The sequence below is a fragment of the Mirounga angustirostris genome, unplaced genomic scaffold (genome assembly GCF_029215605.1).
Source record: "Mirounga angustirostris isolate CCGP_5_RB_7025 unplaced genomic scaffold, mMirAng1.0.hap1 SCAF_15, whole genome shotgun sequence".
NCBI lineage: Eukaryota > Metazoa > Chordata > Mammalia > Carnivora > Phocidae > Mirounga > Mirounga angustirostris.
In genome coordinates, this window is record NW_026991723.1 from 25,000,849 (window position 1) to 25,024,126 (window position 23,278).

General features: G+C 38.7%; 1 protein-coding gene across 6 annotated transcripts in view; it reads right to left on the reverse strand.

The window, feature by feature from the left end:
- GKAP1 (G kinase anchoring protein 1) overlaps positions 1 to 22,547 on the reverse strand; it is a 70,917-nt gene extending 48,370 nt beyond the window's left edge. The window contains exons 1-4 of one of the 6 annotated variants that reach the window (XM_064580012.1): positions 22,302 to 22,547; positions 21,720 to 21,853; positions 9,861 to 10,113; positions 8,416 to 8,559 (exon numbers count right to left, since the gene is read on the reverse strand). In XM_064580012.1, coding sequence (XP_064436082.1) covers positions 8,416 to 8,559; positions 9,861 to 10,070 — 354 coding nt within the window. In that variant the 5' untranslated portion in view covers positions 10,071 to 10,113; positions 21,720 to 21,853; positions 22,302 to 22,547. Of the gene's footprint in view, positions 1 to 8,415; positions 8,560 to 9,860; positions 10,114 to 21,719; positions 21,854 to 21,959; positions 22,252 to 22,301 lie in introns of those variants that run through there. The other 5 variants (XM_064580010.1, XM_064580008.1, XM_064580013.1 and 2 more) reach the window with 5 other exon arrangements.
- Positions 22,548 to 23,278: the final 731 nt, after the last annotated feature.

Below are 23,278 nucleotides of genomic sequence, written 5' to 3' on the forward strand. Positions count from 1 at the left end.
AACCCACACAAACATCCAAGCTACCATCATCAACGTCAGGGTGGTGGCAAGGGATTCAACTCTTTTTTGATGTCCTAGGAATTAAACTTTGAGAACCAACACAAATCAAGTGGGGTTTGATCATCTGATGCAACAGCCTCTGTAAGTGAGCATACCAGTTATACCGATTCACGTCTCTAAGCACTCCAGAATTCTTAGTTTCCATCTCCCCCAAGGCACACTTGTTTAATTCTTAATTCAAATCTGTGAATCCTTTCAACAAATGACTTTTGCCAATGGTAATTAGAATTATTTCTATTGCTTAATGACAAAACATCTAAATTAAAACAGAAACTGACTCCAAAAAAGGACTGATTTCCAAGGGATAACTTAAAAATTAGAAAAATGTTAACACCAGACACCATGAACTAAAGCTTTTATTCCTAACCCAGTTATCCCTTTGAAAGCACCTATCTAAACCTACATTAAGACAATAAAAAGAAGGGGGAAAAGATTAGGTTTATCACAGAAAAAAAATTAATCTAACTCAGAGAAAAATGCAATTAGAATTAAAATGGTAAGTAAAGGTATATACACTAGAAAATATGGTTAAACCCAGAGTAAATTCTACATATTTCTATAAAACTAAAACAAACTGAAGAATTAATCCAAATTAGTAATAATCAGGAAAAAGTAAGAACCTTTCAAATATTTATAATACAAAGGGATATTCAAAAACAATTACACAAAAAGTTTACATCAGGCGCCTGGGTGGTGCAGTCAGTTGAGCGTCAGACTCTTGGTTTCAGCTCAGGCTGTGATCTCAGGGTCATGGCATTGGGTCCCGCATCAGACTCCACATTCAGTGCAGAGTCTGCTTGGGACTCTCTCTCCCGCTCCCTCTGCTCCTTCCCCCACCCCTGCACACACTCTCTCTCTAAAATAAATAAATAAATAAATCTTAAAAAAAATAAAGTTTACATTAATTTCTCCACCTAAACTCAAAGCAAACTGAGTATTAAATATTTATTTATAAGTAAAGTCAAGAAGTCATCCCAACACAGAAAAAGTAACAAAAGTACTTAAGTTTATTCTGATCAAAGCTGGTTCAATTTACCACTAAATTTTTAATCCATATTAATGATATTTTATATTTATAAAAAGGGCATTTAATATTATTTCCAATATGTTATATATTCTGACCAATATTCCAAAAATAAGTTAGGAGAAGAACAGGTTAGAGAATTGGGAGTCTTGGAAGATATCATTATTCTTTTTCTTACTAAGTCAAGAACTTAAATATTAAAGTAGCTGATTCTACTAGCATGATAAAAACTGAATGAAATGGAACCTTTAAAGTGGAAAAATATGGGTCTCCTTAGCATTTGATTCTAAATGCAGCAGCTCAGAGCTTTTAATTTTTAACACAAACTAGTATACAAGGAAATACAAGTAGGCAAAAATGATTTAAGTTTCAATTTAAATCTTTAAAACTTAGAACAAATTTTCCCAAAATGTCCATATGATCAATCAGCCAATGAGGTAAAAGACAACCTTCTATGTGCTTTGCCTGTACGGCTTTAAAGCAGCAGCATATATTTGGCTTTTGCCCTCAAAGAATCTCTACTCCAGTTGGGGACAGAACACTAACACATACGAAGTACAGGAAATAGAATAAGACATTGAAAGTGCTACAAAAGTGGAGGAAAAAAACATACATAACAAATAAAACTCAGAGAAACATATAGAAAAGACATGAATTTAAGTTTGTCTTTAAATGGTAGATATAATTTGGAGAGATAGAAAAAGGAATAGAATTTCAGGAGGAAAGAACCAAGTGAACAAAGATATGATATTAAAAATAGGTGTATTATGGGATACATCAAAGAAAGGGGATACTTGATATGTGAATTCAATACAAGAGAGATGTAGACAAAACCCAGGCTTTGGGAGATCACATTGGTGGATAATTTAAATTCCGATTCCATGTATGCTAACTGACCTTGGGCAAATTACATGACTTCTATAAATTTGAGTTTCTTCATATATAAAAAGGAAATAGAAATACCAACTTACAGGGTAGTCTTAAATATTTAAAGCTACTAATACTTGTAAAGTGCCTAACCCAGTGCCTACCTGGCACAAGACTCACACACAGTAAATAGGAATTCCCCCTCCTCTACGTTGGAGAATAGTGGAAAATGAGGTTGCTTAGGTAGGGAAGGATTAGATTCCCGGCACTCCCTAAAAATTAGGGACTCAGGACAGATGAAAGAGAATTGCTGATGAAGGTAATTTTAAAGAAATAAACGGAACATCAGAAAAATGAAGGCTTAGAATCAATGTGTTTGGCTGAACATCTGTAATCTCAGCATATAGAAACCTGAACCAGAACATAAAAGTGCAGAAAATAAAGAAGGCTATATCTTGGAACAGAATGACCAAGTTTTGGAACACTGACTGAATATGAAATATGAAAGAAGAATGAATCAAAGATAAGATTTTTGATCCTAGATAACAGGGAGAATGGTAGCACAAGACTAAAACAAGAAGAGAAAAAAAAATATGATTCTAAGTTCTCTAAACATATCTTACAGCATTAATTAATCATAAGACTACTATAAGTATAGTTGTCAATCTAATTCATCAGTACATGTACAGGCAGAACTGGGGGGCAGTCTGAGCCTAAAAGACAGGTACCAGGCAAGAAAATGCAAAAACCACCATGATTTTTAAAAAAGTATCTTCTATTAAGTCTGCAAATTGAGAATTCCTCATCATTTATGGGAGGAGGAGAAAAGGAAGACAAAGAGGAAACAGTAAGCACTACAATGCCTACAGAACTGAAGAAGATACTTACATGTGCCCAAGATAGAGTACTTCAGATCCCCTTCCTTCCTTCATTGCCTCCTACTCCCCATCTAGTAGTAAAACATTTTTTTTTTTCCTAAACAAACCTATAGCTCAAGGGCTTATGATCAGTTAAAGAATATGAAGAACCAATGAAAAACAGGAAGGCCAGCAAATCTTTTGGAACTAGACCTTAAAAAATTAATTTTAAGTCTAAGTACCATAACAATTTTATCCATTTTACATCCAAGCAAAACAAATTCCAAATGAAGAGTTACTCCTCATTTCCCACAGGCATCATGGGAACAGGATTTTGTAACACAACAGAGAACATCATTCTGAAGACATCTAACGCTTGCAGCCAACTGTTTCTTTAGCCACAACTGCAGGAGTGCCCTGTGGTCCTCTAACTCCATGAATGTCAGAGTGTGGACCACTTATCTTTCATTAATCTGGAAAGCAGAATTATGTTTCCAAAAATCTTCTAATAGTCTTATTGAACATTACAATTTACAATTTTAAAGGCTGTCAATGTTCTACAAAAATTGGATCTATGTATACACACTAATTATCACATTCAGCTTATTTCAGTTAATGTATCTTCACGTCCTCTGAGTGTTGTTTACATTTTTTAAATCTGCATTTTTGTTGTATGCTTTATTATGTCGCCCAAGTAACAAAAATGGTTCAATGATTTACTGAAGGATTAAAAGTAGGAATGAAAACAGAACTGTAAATACTACTACTTATAAAAACAGCATGAATTTTTAAATGAACAGAACTCTAATACAGTGACTATAGAACATAAATCTGTACGTGTCAGGATAAGTATGATATCACATAAGCAGCTGAAAAGGAAAATTATAAGTAGAAAATTAAGATAGTGAGCATTTGAAATTTTGATTTATTGAGTCAATCTATTTGTTCCTAGCTGCCTGCTATGAAACATGGTCAGACCAATGGCCTGAAGACACCATTGTTTTTGTTTCACTTTCAAAGCACAATGACTTGTATGAGTCTTTCCAGAACAAGCACCACATAATGCTTTTTCCAGAACAAAAGTGATGAATTTTGTTGCTAAAGAGAGAGCCAAAAAATACAGAGGACTTATGAATTTGCACTCCTTATAGGGAAACAGGCACAAGCCAAACAATTGCCAAGGGACTTATTATACCAGCCATGAGGTTAAATGCAAATATCACAATCACAAACAAACAAAAACAGAACAAGATATTGGCAAAACACCTCTATCAGATGCACTGGAGGATTCAATGTAAAGGAACAATTACCACTGTGCACATGCTAGCCAATATTTCACTTCAGAGCTGGGCAAAACCAGGGATGTGCGGAGTTTGAATCAGTAAGAGGAAGAAATACACAATAAAATTTTATCAGTTTATCACTAAAAATCCATGAGAATAAATTTTTCTATTCAGTTAATTATTTTTGAGCCATGATACAGACTTACAGAAAGGTACACTGGAATCAGCAACATCAATGTATCATGAATAAAGGAAAACAACATCTACACAGAGGTTTATTCCCAGGCAACAGATATTGGTGAACAGTATGTCTCTTGATCTTAATTCAGTATTAAAAGTAGTAAAAATTATAAATATGATTAAATCAAAGCCATTGCCTATTCATCCTTTTTAAAAACAGCTTTACTGAGATATAATTCACATATTTCATATATCACATAAAATTCACCCATTTCAAGTGAGAAGGAAATCCTTTTGATGCATACAACTCTGCAAAGAAATAGGAAATATAAGACTATCTTTCCACTCTGAAGTATGTTGGGACAGATACAAGTCTATGAAATGGAAAATGAGATACAAACATTTCTTAAAACACTAATAGTGCATTAAAGATTATCTATACAATTTCTAGCAGCTTTCAGAGCATACCTCAGCAAAACACACAGTATCTTGAGTAGCCTGAACCTATCCTTTCAGGGTCAATGTGTCACAGTTTTTAATGTTAAGGAAAAGATAAGAATTAAGATCAAAATGTGGCCCAGTGGGTTTGTCCCTATTGGGTCCTTTAATGAGTAAATTCAACTATTTCTATTTATTTATTAAGTGAAATGTCTATTTTTCTTTTTTTTACCTTATTTCAAAGGCTTCCTTGCATCTTCCTTGACTTTGTAACTTTTGCTTATATGGACCAGGTTTAATTTTTTTTCTTCAACTGATTTAAAATTCATAGAATGAAAAGTCTTATGTATAAATTGTTCTCTTTAAATTAAAAAAAAAATCACATTTGGAACTATATATCTTGTTATCAATATGAACCGACCTATTTCCTTCCTAATTTTTGTATTCAAAAACAGGAATTTCACTTTAGACAAATTCTTAATGTGAGTCAGTTTCTCTTTAATAAGCATTTACAATCACTGTTTAGAGTTAATTCTGCACTGAACTAGCTTCAATGCTTGCCACTGGTGCTTTCCAATTGTTGTGCTCTTTATTTAGATTTGCCTTTTAATTGGCAGGAGCATATCTCAGAAAAGTTTGCAGAAAGGATAATGGCGGTATGCCTCCTTAGCCCTTTCATGTCTGGAAATGTGTTTCTTTAGCCTTCACAAAAATGGCACCTTGGCTAGATATGGAACTCTTGGTCTTAGCATTTCAATTCTGGCATTTAAAGTAGCCTGTTTTCCCGTGTGTGTGTGTGTGTGTGTGTGTACAGTATTATTTCCTTGTCTCTCATTCTTAAAATTAAAAACTTCTTACAAGTTTTCCCAAAAAAGTCTTTAAAAAAGGCTTAAGTTCTTTCAAGTTCAGATTTGAGTGCTTTACTTAGCTTAGGAAAATTTCTATCAATATTATCTTTAATGACTGCCTCAATTCTGCTTGTTATAGGGACACTAATTATGCCTCTGTTGAATTTCAGTTCTGTGTTCCAATCTATATCATGCTGATTTTATTGGCCAAATATATCTCAATACATATCTTCATACAACTGACTCAATTTTCTTCAGTGTATAGTCTATTCTTTAGCCTAATGAAATTTTTAATTCTGCTATTTTATTTCCCCAATTTTTTTATTTCACCTATTTCCCTCCCTTCCAATTTCTCTTGGCCACTTTTTCATCTCAGTCTACGACCTCACCTTATTATATAACATTATTAATCTCCTTGACTTTTACACAATGTTCTAGCCTCTGGGTTTTCATTAAGGCAAAAGAACAGGTGATGTCTACAATCAACTTCTGTTTCCTGTAATAAATCTTTTAAAAGTATGCTTTCACTTTGGACACTAAGTACAATGTTCTTTTCCTTTTGTGGTGCACAAATTGCTTCAGTTGACATGAGATCAACTAAGATCCAGTGTTTGCTCACACAGAGATGGACTGGATGCTTCTTTACTGTCCACCTAGTTGCTGTGTAAACCAGCTCTCAGATTTTATGCTGAGGCTTAGCTGATGTAAACTTACATTATCACCTTGGTGATTTAGGAGTAGAGAAGTTTGTCTTAGCAAAATTTCTCTTTTGTGTTTGAAAAAAGTAGCCACATAACAGAAAAGCTTTCTATAGCCATCTTTTTGTCTCATCTCCCTCAAAACTGGAATTTCTCATCATGTTGTTCCTTTACTGTGTCAGGGAGAACACCCACCATACTATGTACTTTCTGCCTAGTTTAGTCACTGTCTGGTTCCTACTTTTAAAATCTGTTAGGGGTGCCTGGGTGGCTCAGTCGTTAAGCGTCTGCCTTCGGCTCAGGTCATGATCCCAGGGTCCTGGGATCGAGCCCTGCATCGGGCTCCCTGCTCGGCGGGAAGCCTGCTTCTCCCTCTCCCACTCCCCCTGCTTGTGTTCCCTCTCTCGCTGTGTCTCTCTCTGTCAAACAAATAAAATCTTTAAAAAAAATAAAATAATAAAATAAAATCTGTTATACCATACAGTAAAATAGATTCCAAATGGTTTACTGTCCATCTGTTCCAAGGCCTGCCCTTATCCATTCTTCACTTATCAGTGTAATTATCCGAGGATCTACTCTATTTCCCATGACCTTGATTATTTTTCTGCAAGTGAGGATTCCAAATATGGTACCAGGTTTTCTGAGTGACCCATCAATAGTATAACCAGCAGAAATTCTTCGAAGTTCCTGAGTCTGGGATAACATTCTTGTACAGGGTCAGGGCCAAGTCAACTATTTCCTTTCATAATTACCTGGTCATTTTGGCAGCATTCAGTGGGCGCAGTAAGAAGGGCAATCAAATATCTGTGCTCAAGTTCCCACATTACATGAAATTTATTTTGGTGCAAATTTGTGTAGTTTTCCTTTATTAATTTTTCAGTACCCTTTGGGTCACTGGGAGAAATTCTCTCTGGTGAAGACACTGGTCAATTCTATTACTGTCTAAACAAGTAGATCATTACATTTATACTTGTAAACCAGAAGAATCTGTGATAATGAATGCTGCAGAAGGAAAAAGGAAATAATCAAATAAAAACTAGAGGGTTTAACACAAGATGATTTATCCAGTATACCACTGCCTGGAAATATCTTTTAAGCAGCATTTGTGCACAGCTCTTGTGTAATAATTGACACTTGTGATGATGGGCCTAAGGCATTACAAAATCCTAACAAAAATGCTATAAGTAATATAGTTTATGTGCTAAGAGTGCAGTTTAGTATACTCTAATTCTTTCAAAACTGGTAACCGAAGCATGATAGGTATAGCACTCTACTAAGCCAAACACCTGCTAGAACAATACCTCTTCCCAACAGATCAACTGCCAGTTTAACAGGTAAGCAAATAAATTACTATTCATTTCCAATACATACAGCATCTCCTAGAGTACATTCCAGGCTTAGTATGTTATTTTCCTGAATAGCACAAACACCAAAAGAAACTGATTGGTCTTAAAAGTTATCTATTTGATTTCATTATTAATGATACTTATTTAATAGAGGCACAAGGTATCATGTAAATAGGTTAAAGAAACTAACAAATGCCATAAACTATTTTACATCAAAGCTGAAAAGGAGGGGTGCCTGGGTGGCTCACTAGCTTAAGCGTCTGCCTTCGGCTCAGGTCATGATTCCAAGGTCCTGGGATCGAGCCCTGCATCGGGGTCCCTGCTCAGCGAGGAGTCTTCTCCCTCTGCCCCTCTCCCCTGCTCATGCTCTCTCTCTCAAATAAATAAATAAAATCTTCTAAAAAAAAAAGTTGAAAAGGAAACCTTTCCCTTCAAAGTCTTTCTTTTTGAAGCAAAACTGTGGTATTAACAGGAGACCTTGGACCGTACAAATATTGATTTTTTTACTTGAAATAATTTAATCCTGTTATTCTACTTTCCTGATCTCTCTCTCATTTGTAAAAAGGCAGATGAATTGAAACCTCACAAAATAACTGCTTTGAATGGCCAAAGCTAACAAAATAATAAGTATATCAATCTTTCCCTAGTGGATGAAAAACAGAACCTCTTACTAAAAGCACAAAGATGTGTGAATTAATCCAATACAAAATGCTCCTCAGAATAGTGGTGTCATGGACTCGGATGCACTGCCACTTTAAAAATGCATAAATTCACTGAAATACAAAGCAAAATAATTTGATTTACTTAACTGTACCTGCTCATCTCTTTGCCTCCACTCTTGCCAATTTTCTTCTCGTGAATCCTTCTGCACTGGGTTTGGTAATGAAAGCTCATGTTGAGCATTACAAATGGCATGGGAGGATTTCTGGGGAATTTTCTTAAAAGCAAGATTCCTGAGCTATGAAACAAACAAAAAGCATATTAAATTCAGTCTACCAATCCTGGAATACTAATGATTTTTTTAAAAATCAGTAATATTTTTATACTTCTAAATACTATTCCATTCATTATGCTAACTCTCAGAATCACTGTGTTTTTCTTAATCTTTGTAAAATATTAATTTCCTCAGTATTTAGATAATGTTGGTGGGTTTCTAACAATTTAGTAAGTGCAAATGGAAATGTAATCTATTATACCATCTTTTTAATGATTCCGATTACTTAAGTGATGAAGTTTATAGGAGTAGAAAATAGGAAAACAAGTGTGCTTCTGACTATGTTGTACACCTGAAACTAATATGACATTGTATGGTGAGCATAGCATAATGGATAAACTTGTTGAATCACTATATTGTACACCTAAAATTAACATAGTATTGTGTGTCAATTACCCTCAAATAAAAGAAAAAAAATTTTAATGGGGATAATAATACAATTTACCTTACCAATAACCTTTACAGGGTTGTTGTGAGGAATAAATGAGTCAATAGAGGCAGAGTACTTAAAAAGTGCCCTTCTTATAATTAACATTATAAATTTAAGAGATATATATATATATATGATGTTGTTTGTCAGCTACACTTAATTTTTTAAAAAAGCAAAATAATGGGATTCAAAGATTAAAGTTTAATGGCTTACAAATTTAAAAGTTTAAATATAAGTGAGAGAAAATAGCTTAAACAACTCTAGCAACTACTTTGCTAGTCCTTAAAAATACAGGACCTAGACCACAAAGTAACATGATGAGCTAAAACTGGACTGGCCAAACCACTCCCAACAACAGTATCATCATCATCACCATCATCATTATCTGAGATGCAGTAGTTGAAACAAGAGAGAAAAGGAGTGAGAGGTTATTATGGATTGAATTGTAATCCCCCAAAAGATATGTCGTAGGCCTGAAACCCTCGGGTGTCTGTGAATGTGACCTTATTTGGAAAATAAGATCTCAAAGATGTAACCAAGATACCTTGTGACACGGTTACACTGAATGAGAGTGGGCCCTAATCCAATACAACTGTTGTCCCTGTAAGAAGAGGTGAAGACAGAGATAACAAAGAACGCCAACTAACAGCAGAGGCAAAGACTGAAGTGACACAGCCACGGGCCAAGGAATGTCAAGGACTGACAGCCACGAGGAGCTAGGAAGAGGCTGGGAAGGGTTCCACACAGTCTCACAGAGAGCCTGGCCCTTGCACACTCCTTGGTTTGGACTTCTACTTATAGTGGGACAGCAGACACAAATAGTTATAATTGTTACCTCGTTTGCTTCACTCTGTTGCTGTTCCTTCTTTTTTCTTCTTTTTTCTCTCTTTTTCTCATTCGTAGTTGATTTGCTTGCTTGAGACTTTCCAGTATTCCGACCTTTGCCTTTTCCAGGCTCAGAATCTGATCCACTGCCACTATCTACTTGCAATAGGGCAAAACGAGAAGCAGTAGTGGGAACAGAACTAAGTACTGCTGAGGCCATTGTAAATATTTCTATTTTAAAATACTTCTATCAAGAATAATTCCTGTGGGGAGGGAAAAAAGGGGGCAGATGAGTAAACATAATCAGTAAAATCTGTTCTAGATTCTAGAACAATCTTTCACACACACACACACACACTTCCTCCTGACATTGAATTTAGTCATATTTGGATTCATACCCATAGTCCTACTGGCAATAACATTCTTTTTTAACTTGAGTAAATAATATAAAATTGTATAATATAAAATAGAAAAAAAGTAGAATGAGATTTCACAGACAACTATTGCAAGACTACCACCAATAAAATGTATTCATTTTTCCATATATGGTTTTCAAAAATTCATGATTTTCTTCTTTTAAATATACTGCTGTAATATATACATATTTACAGAGAGCATCCTAAATCAATATGCAGCGGTAGGAGTATTTTTCACTGCATACAGAGACCCTTAGTCCAACTCCATGTTAGTCTCCAACTCTCAAGATGGGGAAAAAAGGAGTAGAAAAGGAAGAACACTCATATCATATACAAAATACCGCCTTAAGTTTGATTTTGGAGACTGCTACTAAGTCACAGAACTGACAGCAGAATACAGAACTTAAATTTCCTCAACCAAAGGAAACTTATCAAAATCACCTTCCACATTATCTTCTGCTTCACTAGTTTCAGTGTACCCTGAGAGAACTTTCAGACTTGGGGTATGAAAGGTCCTACAGTAATATCTAACCCAATTCATTAATCATTTAGTTTTACAGAGGAGGCAACTGGCACTTGGACTGGGTAAGTGACTTGCCTAAGGTCATTCTGCAAGTTAGTGGCAGAGTCACGACCTGAACCTAGGTTTGCTGAACCTTGCTCTCCAAGTTCAAAGTAAGAAGCCCTGTAACTACTAGAAGACTTGGTACTCTTTCCATTCAAAAAGAAACAGATTGTGAAACTCAGAAATTTGTTCATTTTTATTTTGAAATGTATCAAGTACACAACTGAATAAAAAATGTTTGTAAATAAATGAATACTCCAAGTAACGAGCACTAAGATTAAGAGAATTTTAACCCCCCCGTGCCTCTCCTCAACAGCATCCCAACTCCTGCTGGCCAGAGATAACTATTATCCTGATTTTTGTGTCAATCATTTGCTTTTCTTTATAGTTTTAACATATCTATCTCAAGCCACAGTACCCATATCCGAAATAGCTACTGTCACTTCCGAAATATCCTCTTGTTTACACAGATTCCCCCCCATCAATGTGATATGGGACTATGCAAAAGTACAAATACTAGAAGTGAGAATCACTGAGGTCCATTTTGAAAGCTAACCATACACTACAGTTTGTATGTTTTTAGGAGTGAACAAAAATGAAAAGCAATCTTCCATTTTAACCCAAAAATCCAGAAAATTATTTGGAAATCTTTGAATTTTCTGTTAAAATAAAGAAAAATCAAAGTAAGAGCTGATATTTGAAGATACCACCTAGTAGTTATTAAATAAAAGTATTTTATTATAAATACCATGTTAAGACCTATTGCTCCTATGCTCAAAAATATGCAAATCAAGATAAAATACCATGACATATAGAAATGACATCATACTGCTAAATTATGACATATTTTTAGGCTTAAATCTTTGCTGCAAGCATGAGACTTAAGGCTTTATAAGTTACTACAAGGGAGAAGATATTACAAAATGAAAAAGAAGTTCAAGACTCAAAAACAGTAAGGAAAGCATTAATTCTACTTCAACTTCAACATGCCATGTTAAAAATCCTTTAAGTTTTAGTTGCTTTGAGTACTTTAGGTACAATGATCCTACACAGTTATTCAACAACTATTATTACATTTCATTTTAACTGTTGGAACTATAAATTGCATGGGTTAGCCACTGACAAATATTCATTGACCCTCCCTGAAGGGGAATTATGCACCACTCTCCTACTGAACGGAGGCATGACCATGTGAGTTATTTTGGCCAGTGAAATATAAGCTTCAAAAAGCTTTTAAAAGCCAGAACGTGGTTCCTGCTTCTGTGATTGAAGCGTATGTTGAGATGGAGTCTCCATCTGTCAGGTCTGATGGGTCTGAAACTGTAATAGATACGTAGCTTGAGCAAGAAAGCAACTTTGCTGCTTTAAGCTGCAGAGATTTTCAGGTTGTTGTTACAGTATAACTTAGCCTTATCATGACTGATACCTTACACAAATAAATTTCTTTTCCATTCTAGGACTGAGAGCAAAACCGTGAATGTCACATTTAGACTGTTCTGCTTGAGTTAAATGTTCACAAAAGTCCAACACATCTCCACAAAGCTCATAGAAAATTTTCTTTCTGTGGCACAGGGCAGAGCTTCCTTACCAACGTATCCTCAAATACAGTTTCCCTGAATCCTTAGGGCACCTAAGAAAACTCTGGAGAATTCAGAGATGCTGGGCAGGCCACCACCAGATGCAAGCAGTCTCATCGGGTGCTCCGCAAAGGGCGGTGCCTGCACATGCTGTTCTGTGGCTACCTGTCAACCGTGGAGAGGGAAGTACGTAAGCCCCTGGAAATCTACTTCATCAGGCCAGGGTAGAACGCACTACTGCCCATCAGGGGAGGCGGGCCCAGGGAACTGCTGGGAGAGTTGGTGCTCTAGGTACCCCAAATGCAGCACGAGCAGTAAGGGAGTGGCAGCTGCTGTCCGGAGTGGGAACGCACGAAGTCTCCTAGTGAGCAAGCTTCCAAGTAATGACCTGGAAGCTCTCCATTCACAGGGAGCAGATACTTCCTCCCACTTGCCAGTGCTATGCCTTTTTAACGGCATAAAGTTCAGCTGCAAGGTGACAGCTCAAACAATGCATATACTTTCTGAAAGTAAGACCTCTGTCATTTTAAACACTCGAAGTTAGGAAGTCCAATCGACTCTGAATTCCTTTCATTTTATCACAACAAATTCTTTACTACAAAAAAATAAGAAATCCTTTACTACATCTTCTATGAGAAAAGCTTTGAGATTCTTTAAAAATAATTTCAACTGATATAAATTATTGAATAGTTATTAAAAATGGTTTTTTTCCATTTTCATTCAAACAAAATTTCAATGGAAACTCAATTTGAAGAAAGCCTCATCTAAAAGTCTGGATCAGGAATTGTATATTCTTATTTTATGGACAAACCTGTTATTTAAAAACTTATGTTCATGGAAGCAAGCACAATTTTCTCATGAGAAACCCTAAAAAGATTTTGAAGTTTTATACAAACTCAGCATTTAATATCTTTCCTAATACTTTGTATTTTGTTTTACTTATCCTAATCATATAAAGAAAATGTAACACATTTTTTCCACCCCGCTCTATACAGACCCTGAGGATCCCTTCCCAGTTTGGGGGCAACGAGATGCTCTGGTCTTTTATGTTTGTAATGCAGAAATCAAATGGCAGAAAGGCACTGGCCTACCATGCCAACCCGGAACAAGAATGCCTAGTCAAACCTGGTCAACCCGCTGCTTGCTGACAGCCCCTGAGCAATCCGCCTCATCTCTGTTTCCTCACCTTTGAAATAAGGACAAGAGTGCATAGTTCACTGGGTTGTTGTAAAGATGAAATAATATACGTGATGTGCTTAGAACAGTTGCCAGTACAGCAGAAGCACTCAAATGCAGACACCTGCTGCTGTTCTTACTATGATTACTAACTGAAGTATGTCTTGAGGTCCTGTGAGGCACAGGAGAACTGGCATAAGCTATTTAAAAATCTGGCTAAGCATGTCTGACTCCATTGCAAAGTGGTTTGAGACTTAAATCGACATCTAGCCCTTCTCAAAGTTAAAACTTCAACCTATGAAACGAGAGGAAAAAGTGTTTAGGCCCTGAGAGGTAGTGGTCGAGTCGTCAGCCGCTGAAGAGAGTCAAACACTTGAAGCTTATACCTAACAAACTGCAGAGGGAAACTCCAATTAGAACAAATAGTGTCAACTGAGAAACCGTGAAAAACAAAAACCGTTTTTCTGAGGAGGCAGCTACCTATAATACACCTCAGTAACCCGTGTGTTAAAATACTTTAACTCAAGAAAGGGCAGACGGAAAGAGGGAAATGCTCACCTATAATGATCCCTTGTTTGGTCTGGGGCAGGAGTATAACATAGAACAGAACAGTGGCCACCCCTTCACTATACATAGCAGCTGAGGGGGTAAGGAAATGGGACAACTGGAAGGGCTTCATCATCTGTGCTATCTGCTGTACTTTAAAGGAGGGGGCTGGGCGCCTGGGTGGCTCAGTTGGTTAAGCGACTGCCTTCAGCTCAGGTCATGATCCTGGAGTCCCGGGATCGAGTCCCACATCGAGCTCCCTGCTCAGCGCGGAGTCTGCTTCTCCCTCTTCCGCTTCCCCCTCTTGTGCTCTTTCTCTCTCTCAAATAAATAAATAAAATCTTTAAAAAAAAAAAAAAAGGAGGGGGCGAATGCCTGGGTGACTCAGTGGGTTAAGTGTCCAACTTGGTTTTGGCTCAGGTCATGATCGCATGGGTCCTGGGACGGCTCCATGCTCAGGGTGGAGTCTGCTTGAAAGAGTCTTTCCTTCTGCCCCTCCCCCACTCGCATGCATGTACACACTCACGTGCCATCTCTAAAGTAAATAAAAATCGTTTAAGAAAAAATGTAATAGCTAACACATCATCTACCTTAACAGCCAAGAAAGAAATCTATGCAGCATGTCAAAAGGTACACTAACCAGTACTTCAGAAGTGGAGGGGTGCGGGAAATGTAAATTTTAACTGAGAGAAGGAAATAAAAATATAAAAATAATCCCAAATTTGTAAATATATGTATTGCTTCCATACATACCAAAAAGAAGGAAATGCACAGGACTACACATTATGTTTATTTCCTTTTCTGTAGTTTTAACTCTCTCCCCAAATATTCTATAATGACCATATTTCTTCTATAAGAAAAAAAATCATTTTGGGAAGGGAAAACGGCTACCTATACCTAAAGTCACAAAGGTAAACATAATGTACTCAATGCAATATTGATTTTTCTGCCCTATGCCGAAACTTAGAAGGGCAGCTACAGATCAAATTGACATAGAGATGCTCTGATCCTTCCTGTTAGTGATGCAGAAGACAAAGGACAGAGAACAAGTGTCAAAGACTGCTTGGTGCATGCTTTTAAGAGAACATTACCTTCATTAACAAATTTTTCAGAACTTGCAAAAAGATAATTATGTTATACCATCCAGGGATTTATTTGAAACTTTTTTTTTTCGGTAAGCCTTGAAGAGAAAAGGGGATAAATAGGCAGACCATGAAAATATCAGGCTTTTTTATTTTTAAAGACATCATTTCAGGGAATGGCTAGGGTTAATATTCCTTCAGAATACTATTCCTTTGGTCTTGTGTCCTAAACTTCTGCATCTCCACCTATAGTCATAGCTAAGAGATATTAGGATGAGTAGTTTCAAATAGAGCTCTTCTTCTCCCTACTATTTGCCTTTTCTTTCTGTCTCAATGGTCTTTAAAATAGAAATACTCAAATGCTCAGGTGTTTACATACCCTTAAGTGATATAGACATAATTAAGATACACAATGCAAAAACTACATTGTAGCCATCTTGAAAGCTACCAACATTGGTCAGTCTATTAAAGTGGTGGCTAGTGCTATAAATTAAAGTCATTTACATATTACTAAGATACTATACAAGTCAGGTTTTTAGTCTAGAAATATAATGTTTCCCCTCTTCCCTTTGAGTCTCCTTTTCAAAATAAGTTAAAGGCAAGGTGCCTGGCTGGCTTAGTTGGTGAAGCATGTGACTCTTGATCTCAGGGTTGTAGCTTTGAGCCCCACGTTGGGCGTAGAGATGACTTAAAAATAAAATCTTAAAAAAAAACCACAAAAAACACTTAAAGGCTAAGAGAAAAAGAAATTAAGAAAACAATTCCATTTACAAGTGCATCAAAAAGAATACCTACGAATAAATTCAACCAAGCAGCTGAAAAACCGGTACACTGAAAACTATTAATACACTGATAAAAGAAATTAAGGAAGACACAAATAAATGGAAAGATATTTTGCACTCATGGACTGGAGAAATTAATATTGTTAAAATGTCCATACTACCCAAAGCAATCTATAGATTTAATGCAACCCCTCTACAAAATTACAATGACAATTTTCACAGAACTAGAACAAAAATTCTAAATTTTGTATAGAACCACAAAAATAGCCAAAGCATCTTGAGAAAGAACAAAGCTGGAGATATCATGCTTCTAATTTCAAACTATATTATAAAGCCATAATAATCAAAACAGTATGGTACTGGGGCATCCAGGTGGCTTAGTCGTTAAGCGTCTGCCTTCAGCTCAGGTCATGATATCAGGGTCCTGGGATCGAGCCTCGCATCGGGCTCCCTGCTCAGCGGGAAGCCTGCTTCTCCCTCTCCCAATCCCCCTGCTTGTGTTCCCTCTCTTGCTGTGTCTCTGTCAAATAAATAAATTAAAAAAGAAAAAACCAGTACCATACTGTCAAATAAATAAATTAAAAAAAAAAAAACAGTACCATACTGGCATAAAAACAGACACATAAACTAATAGAATAGAATAGAGCCCAGAAAACCCACCCAAACATGGTTAATTAATTTACAACAAAGGAGGAAAAAATATACAATGGGAAAAGGACATTCTCTTCAATAAATGGTGCTGGAAAAACTGGACAGCTATATGCTAAATGAAACTGGACCTCCATATTATATCATACACAAAAATTAACTCAAAATGGATTCAACACCTAAATGTGAGACCTGAAACCATAAAACTCCTATAGGAAAACCTAAGCTGGGATGCCTGGGTAGCTCAGTCAGTTAAGCCTCTGCCCTCGGCTCAGGTCATGATCCTAAGGTCCTGGGATCAAGTCCCACATTGGGCTCCTTGCTCAGCAGGGAGTCTGCTTCTCCCTCTGCCTGCTGCTTCCCCCCTGCTTATGCGCGCTCTCTCTCTCTCTCTCTGGCAAATAAATAAATAAAATCTTAAAGGAAATAAAAAGAAAACATAGGCAGTAAGCTACTTGACATCACTCTTGGTGATATTTTTAGATCTGACTCCAAAGGCAATGGCAACAAAAGCAAAAATAAACAAATGGAGGGAGACTGCTTCTCCCTCTCTCACTCCCCCTGCTTGTGTTCTCTCTCTAGCTGTGTGTGTCTCTGTCAAATAAATAATCTTTAAAAAATAAATAAATAAATGGGACTACATCAAATTAAAAAGCTTTTGCACAGCAAAGAAAACCATCATCAAACAAAAAGACAGCCTACTGAATGGAAGAAGATATTTGCAAATCACATATCTGATAAAGAGCTACTATCCAAAATATATGAAGAACTCCTACAACTCAGTGACAAAAAAAATCCAATTAAGAAATGGGCACAGGATCTGAATGACACTTTTCCAAAGAAGACATACTGATGGCCAACAGGCATATGAAAAAATGTTCAACATCACTAATCATCAGGGAAATGAAAACCAAAACCATAAGATGTCATCTCACACCTGTAAGAATGCCCATTATCAAAAAAGACAAGAAATAACAAGTGTTGGAGAAGTTGTGGAGAAAAGGGAACCCTTTCGTACTGTTGGTGGGCCACTATAAAAAAAACAGTATGGAGGTTCCTCAAAAAATTAGAACTACTATATGATCCAGCAATTCCACTAGTAGGTATTTACCCAAAGAAAACAAAAACACTAATTTGAAAAGATATAAGCACCCCTATGTTCACTGCAGCATTGTTTATAATAACCAAGATAAGGAAACAATCTAAGTGTCCACTGATGTTTGAATGGATAAAGAAAATGTGTGTGTGTATGTGTATATATATACATACACATACACATACACAATGGAATACAAACTCAGCCACATAAAAGGAAATCTTGCCATTTCTGACAACATGGATGGACCTTGAGGGCATTATGCTAAATGAAATAATTCACAAACAGAAAATCTAAAAAGCAAAACAAAAGAACAAATAAAACTCACAGATACAGAGAACAGACTGGTGGCTATCAGAAGGGAAGGGGGTTGGGAGATAGGTGAAAAGAGTAAAAGGGGTTAATTGTATGGTGACAGTAGATAACTAGACTTATTATGATGACAATCACTTTGTAGTATATGCAAATATAAAATTATGCTGTCTACCTGAAACTAATGTGTTATATACCAATTTCACTTCAATAACAAAATAAAAATAACTTGGAAGTTAATTTAAGTAGCTGAAGACAAAAGAAAATTCCCAAGATAATTTTAAAACAACTGTTTTAGGGGCACCTGGGTCGCTCAGTTGGTTAAACGTCCAACTCTTGATTTCAGCTAAGGTCATGATCTCGGGGTCATGGGATTGAGCCCCACATCAGGTTCCACATCAGTGCGGAGTCTCCTGGAGATTCTCTCTCCCCCTATTCCTTCCCCTCCCACACACACATTTGTGTTTTCTCTCTCTAAAAAACATTTTAAAAATGTAAAAACAACTGTTTCAGGTCAAAATGCACAAGAAACACAAAGAAGTTCACAAATGTAAATATGCAGGCAGCTCATAACAAATAAGTACAATATTCTATAATTTCTTAATAACTACCATTAGTAAAATCTATTAATTCCTCTATACTTGAAATCACAGCAATATCAAATTAGAGTGAAGTCTCCATTTTAATATATACTCAATACTAAAAAAGTCCAATTATTTGACTTATCAAATATTATAGCATATGTTAGGACTTCCTATAGTAACTGTCCTTCCTTAGATACTGTACTATAGCAAAATAAACTACTTAAAATTTCCTGAACACACATTTAGTTTTACTTGTTCTCCTTTTCTCCACAACTTCTCCAACACTTGTTATTTCTTGTCTTTTTTGATAATGGGCATTCTTACAGGTGTGAGATGACATCTTATGGTTTTGATTTTCATTTCCCTGATGATTAGTGATTTTTTTTCTGTTGCCTTTGCCTAAAACGCCCTCCCTCTCTTCCACATAAAACTTCTATTCACTCTTCAAAATCCTGCTCAGGGGCTAGCAGCTCTATGAAGCTTTCTCTGATCTGCCCCTCAACTTAATCATTCCCTTCTCTGTAATATGCCTGTACTTTTATATTTATTATTAAATGGATTCCATAAAATTATGGTTATTCTTGTGCCTAGCCACCTACAATCATGATTTCCCAACATTCTGAAAGTCAATCCCTAACAAAACCACAGGACCAAGCACACAAAAGATAAATTTATTGAATTTTAAAAATATATTTATATTCCCCAAGTACACAGCTATCTATGCATTGAAATATGTGCTTTAAAGTAGAATGCACAGCAAAAGAAAATGCAAAGTGCATTATAGATAATCATCAGTTCTCATAATTCCAATGTGAATTAACAATGATTATTAGCAATTCAAATTTATTTCATTAGAAGTGCCATTCTATGAAGGGGGGGAATCGGAGGGGGAGAAGAATCATGAGAGACAATGGACTCTGAAAAACAAACTGAGGGTTCTAGAGGGGAGGGGGGTGGGGGGATGGGTTAGCCTGGTGATGGGTATTAAAGAGGGCACGTTCTGCATGGAGCACTGGGTGTTATGCACAAACAATGAATCATGGAACACTACATCAAAAACTAATGATGTAATGTATGGTGATTAACATAACAATAAAAAATTTTAAAAAAAAGAAGTGCCATTCTTCTAAGTGATCAACACAACTAATTTTGTTTAGGAAACATATTCGCTTAAGAAACATAACTGGTTTTAAAGTGCTGATTAAAAAAATTAGGATACATCAGGTACTTAAGTAAACTCTAAAAATGAATAGCCTAAATTGTAAACAGCAGGATTTCTAAATGGCTGGTACTCTTGGACCCTTCCACCAAGGTTCTGAGGACCACTGCCACTATGACTTCATCCCGCCAGACTATGACCTCTCTAGGGTCAAGAAACGGTAGCAGTAGCCATACCTTAGTCAAGAACAACCAGATATATTCCTTTAATAAAATGATAGTCATCTTCCATTAACACCATCAACCAGTTTAGCCTAATCAAACAAGAAATTAATATGATGTAGATATAATTAAGTGTGGCCTCCTTGAAATGTAACTTAGATTTAAAAAGACAGACTGGGCATAAAATGAAATGGCACTGAGTATCAGTTGTTTAGTACCTGGTGAAATTTTAGCAAATATATTATTTCATGTTCTGTGTTCCTCAAGTAACACAACTAAACAGTATCTTTCACTTTGGCTTCCAATAAAATTCACAACCAACACTTGCCAAGTGCATACCAAAACCATGCTCCCAACACACTTCCTGCAAACAAACCACATAAATTTAATGGGTATGTCCTAAATTCCATTTTTTCTTCATAGTTAAGTACCACTTCCCTAATCAAATCTGCACCTAATTTCTGGGGGCTGTAAAATCTAAGCAAAAAGTACAAGCAGGTACTGAGTGAGGACCTAAAGGATTCTCCTACGGATAAAACACGTGTATTTTCTGAAGGGGGTAAATCAGAGGGGGAGAAGAACCATGAGAGACTATGGACTCTGAGAAACAAACTGAAGGTTCTAGAGGGGAGGGGGGTGGGGGGATGGGTTAGCCTGGTGATGGGTATTAAAGAGGGCACGTTCTGCATGGAGCACTGGGTGTTATATGCAAACAATGAATCATGGAACACGGCATCAAAACTAATGATGTCATGTATGGTGAATAACATAACAATAAAAAATTTTTTAAAAAGTGAAAAAAAAAAGCCAGGAGACGAACCACGAGAGACGATGGACTCTGAAAAACAAACAGCGTTCTAGAGGGGACGGGGGTGGGGAGATGGGTTAGCCTGGTGATGGGTATTGAGGAGGGCACGTTCTGCATGGAGCACTGGGTGTTATGCACAAACAAGGAATCACGGAACACTACACCAAAACTAACGATGTGATGTATGGTGATTAACATAACATTAAAAAAAAACAAACACGTGTATTTTCATTTGCCCCAATGTTCTTTTGGTCAACTTCCAGGTTCTTGCTCTTAGTCCACAGAGTGAAGCCACTAGATTGGTATCTTACACATAAATTTGTTGTAACCATTTATGACAATTAAGAATATCCCCCGTTAATGAGGATTTGACTAATACCAAGTAGAGTATACCTGTTGAGAAACAAAATCTAAATTCCCATAGATTAAGTATTTTTAATTTTTCAATTTCCCATGAAGTTTCTCTTATACTCTCACAGCTGCCAGTCAAATTTATTAAGCTGGTGATTAAGGTTACAATCAGAAGCAGTTACTACATAAAGAAATAGATAATAGTGAACGATGTAAAAAAAAATTTCACTGGCTTTTCAGTAAAAGAAAGGTGAGCTTTCATTAGTGCCTCCCGTGAAAGCCGTAGCACCCACTCCACCGTAAAATCTAAGGTAAGAATGAAAAATCTCAAAGAAGCTGGGGAGAAAAGACAATTTAATAAGCCATTTTTGTCATGACTGTTCCGTATCTACTAAGCCCCCTAAATGCTAGAGATCTGACAAAAATCCTGAAAGACTGCTGTTCCAAAGAACAAGGGCAAGAAAGAAAATTCAAAACCCTTCTCGTTTACTTTTCAACAGCTAGCGGGCAGGAGGAGCACTTTCTTCAAAAAGTAATCCACGATACCTCATCCATGAATGAAAGCCAAATTTCACCCCTAGGCTGTCAACCGATGCTCCAAAACTTACTCGCGCAAAGTATACTGAGAAAGAAATAGGACTGGGCGAGACCCAACTCGGGCACAGAAGCGGCTTCCAAACCTGAAAGGGAGAAAACAGCGAGTCAGGTCGTGGCTCCAGAAATTTCCGAGCGCCCGGCGCCCGGCGAGGGAGCGCGAGACCCGCGGCGGGGAGGGGGCGGCGGCACCTGTCACTCGGCGGCCCCGCCACCACCGGAGCCCCCCGGCCCGGGCGCCGCGGAGTCTCGGGAGGCTCAGCCACGGCCCGGGCGCCGGGGCCTGAGGAGGCGCGGGTCCCTCTCGTCCTCCCCGAGCCCCGCGCCGAGTGGCGGGGCCGCGGCCCTTCCCGAGGAGCGGCCCTCCCGCGCGCCCTCTGCCCAGAGGCTCCGACCGGCGGGGCCCGTCGCCTCAGGCCGAGTCCCCAACCGCCGCGCCCGAGGCGCACGGAGCGGCGCGGCCGAGGCGCCACCCCCGCCTCAGGGGCGCCGGAGCGGCTCCCCGCGAGGCGGGCCCGCCCTCCGCGTACTCACCGGGCCTCCCCGGCCGCCGGCTCGGCCCTCCTCTCCCTCCTCCCCCCGCCGCCGCCGCCGCCGCCGCTCCCGCGGCTCCCGGGGCGGCCGCACTGGGCGTTGGGACTAGGCTGGGTCAAGGGGCGGGGGCGGGGACGGGCTCGCGCCGGGCAGGGGTCGAGCGGCGGCCCCGCGAGCGGGCGCCGGGCACTAACGGGCCCCGCGAGCGGGCGCCGGGCTGGGCGGGCTGGGCGGCCGGCGGCGGGGAGCGCGGCTGCAGGCTGCGGGGAGGGGAGGGGAGAGCGCGGCTGCGAGCCGAGGGCGGGAGGGAAGTCCCGGCGGAGGGGGCGGCGTGAGAGCCGCGGGGCGGAGCGAGGGCGGGGCCAGGCGCGCCGGCCGCCGCGCGCGGGGGTTTGTTTATTTTCTCGGTTGGTGCGGCGCTGGCGCGTGGGTAGAGGTTCGCCGGTGACGTGAGCGCCCCGAGTTGGGGGAGAAGACCAGAACCACCTGCTGGAGAAGGGGAGCTACGGGGGCCGGGCAGGGTCCAAACGGCTCGCGTAGGCGGCGGCGCCGCGGTCCTCGGGGTTACCGGGAAAAGAAGGGCTTTCCCCGGGCGTGTGGAAGGAGGGAAGCCTCCCGAGAGGATAGGGCTCCGGGCCATTCCCCCCGCAGTTCGGCGGCCTCACCTGCGTCGCCGAGAGCAGTCTGGGGGCCGTGGAGTGGAAGAGGGCCGTGGGACCTAGTGACCCGGGTTCGACCTCCAGTTAGTGAAGTAGGGATAGTCCTGCAAATCAAGGTTTCGATGGCAGACTGCATCAGCTCTCCGTAAGGAAAATAACCAACGTTGCTCAGTTCTCTGTAGAGTTACACAGCACTTCAGCGTTATCTCCCTTGGTGCTCCATCAGGTAGCAGGATTCTCATTTTACAAGCCAAGTAACTCACCCAAAGCCTCACAGCTAATAAATGTCAGAGCTGGAACCCAGCTGTATTCACTTCA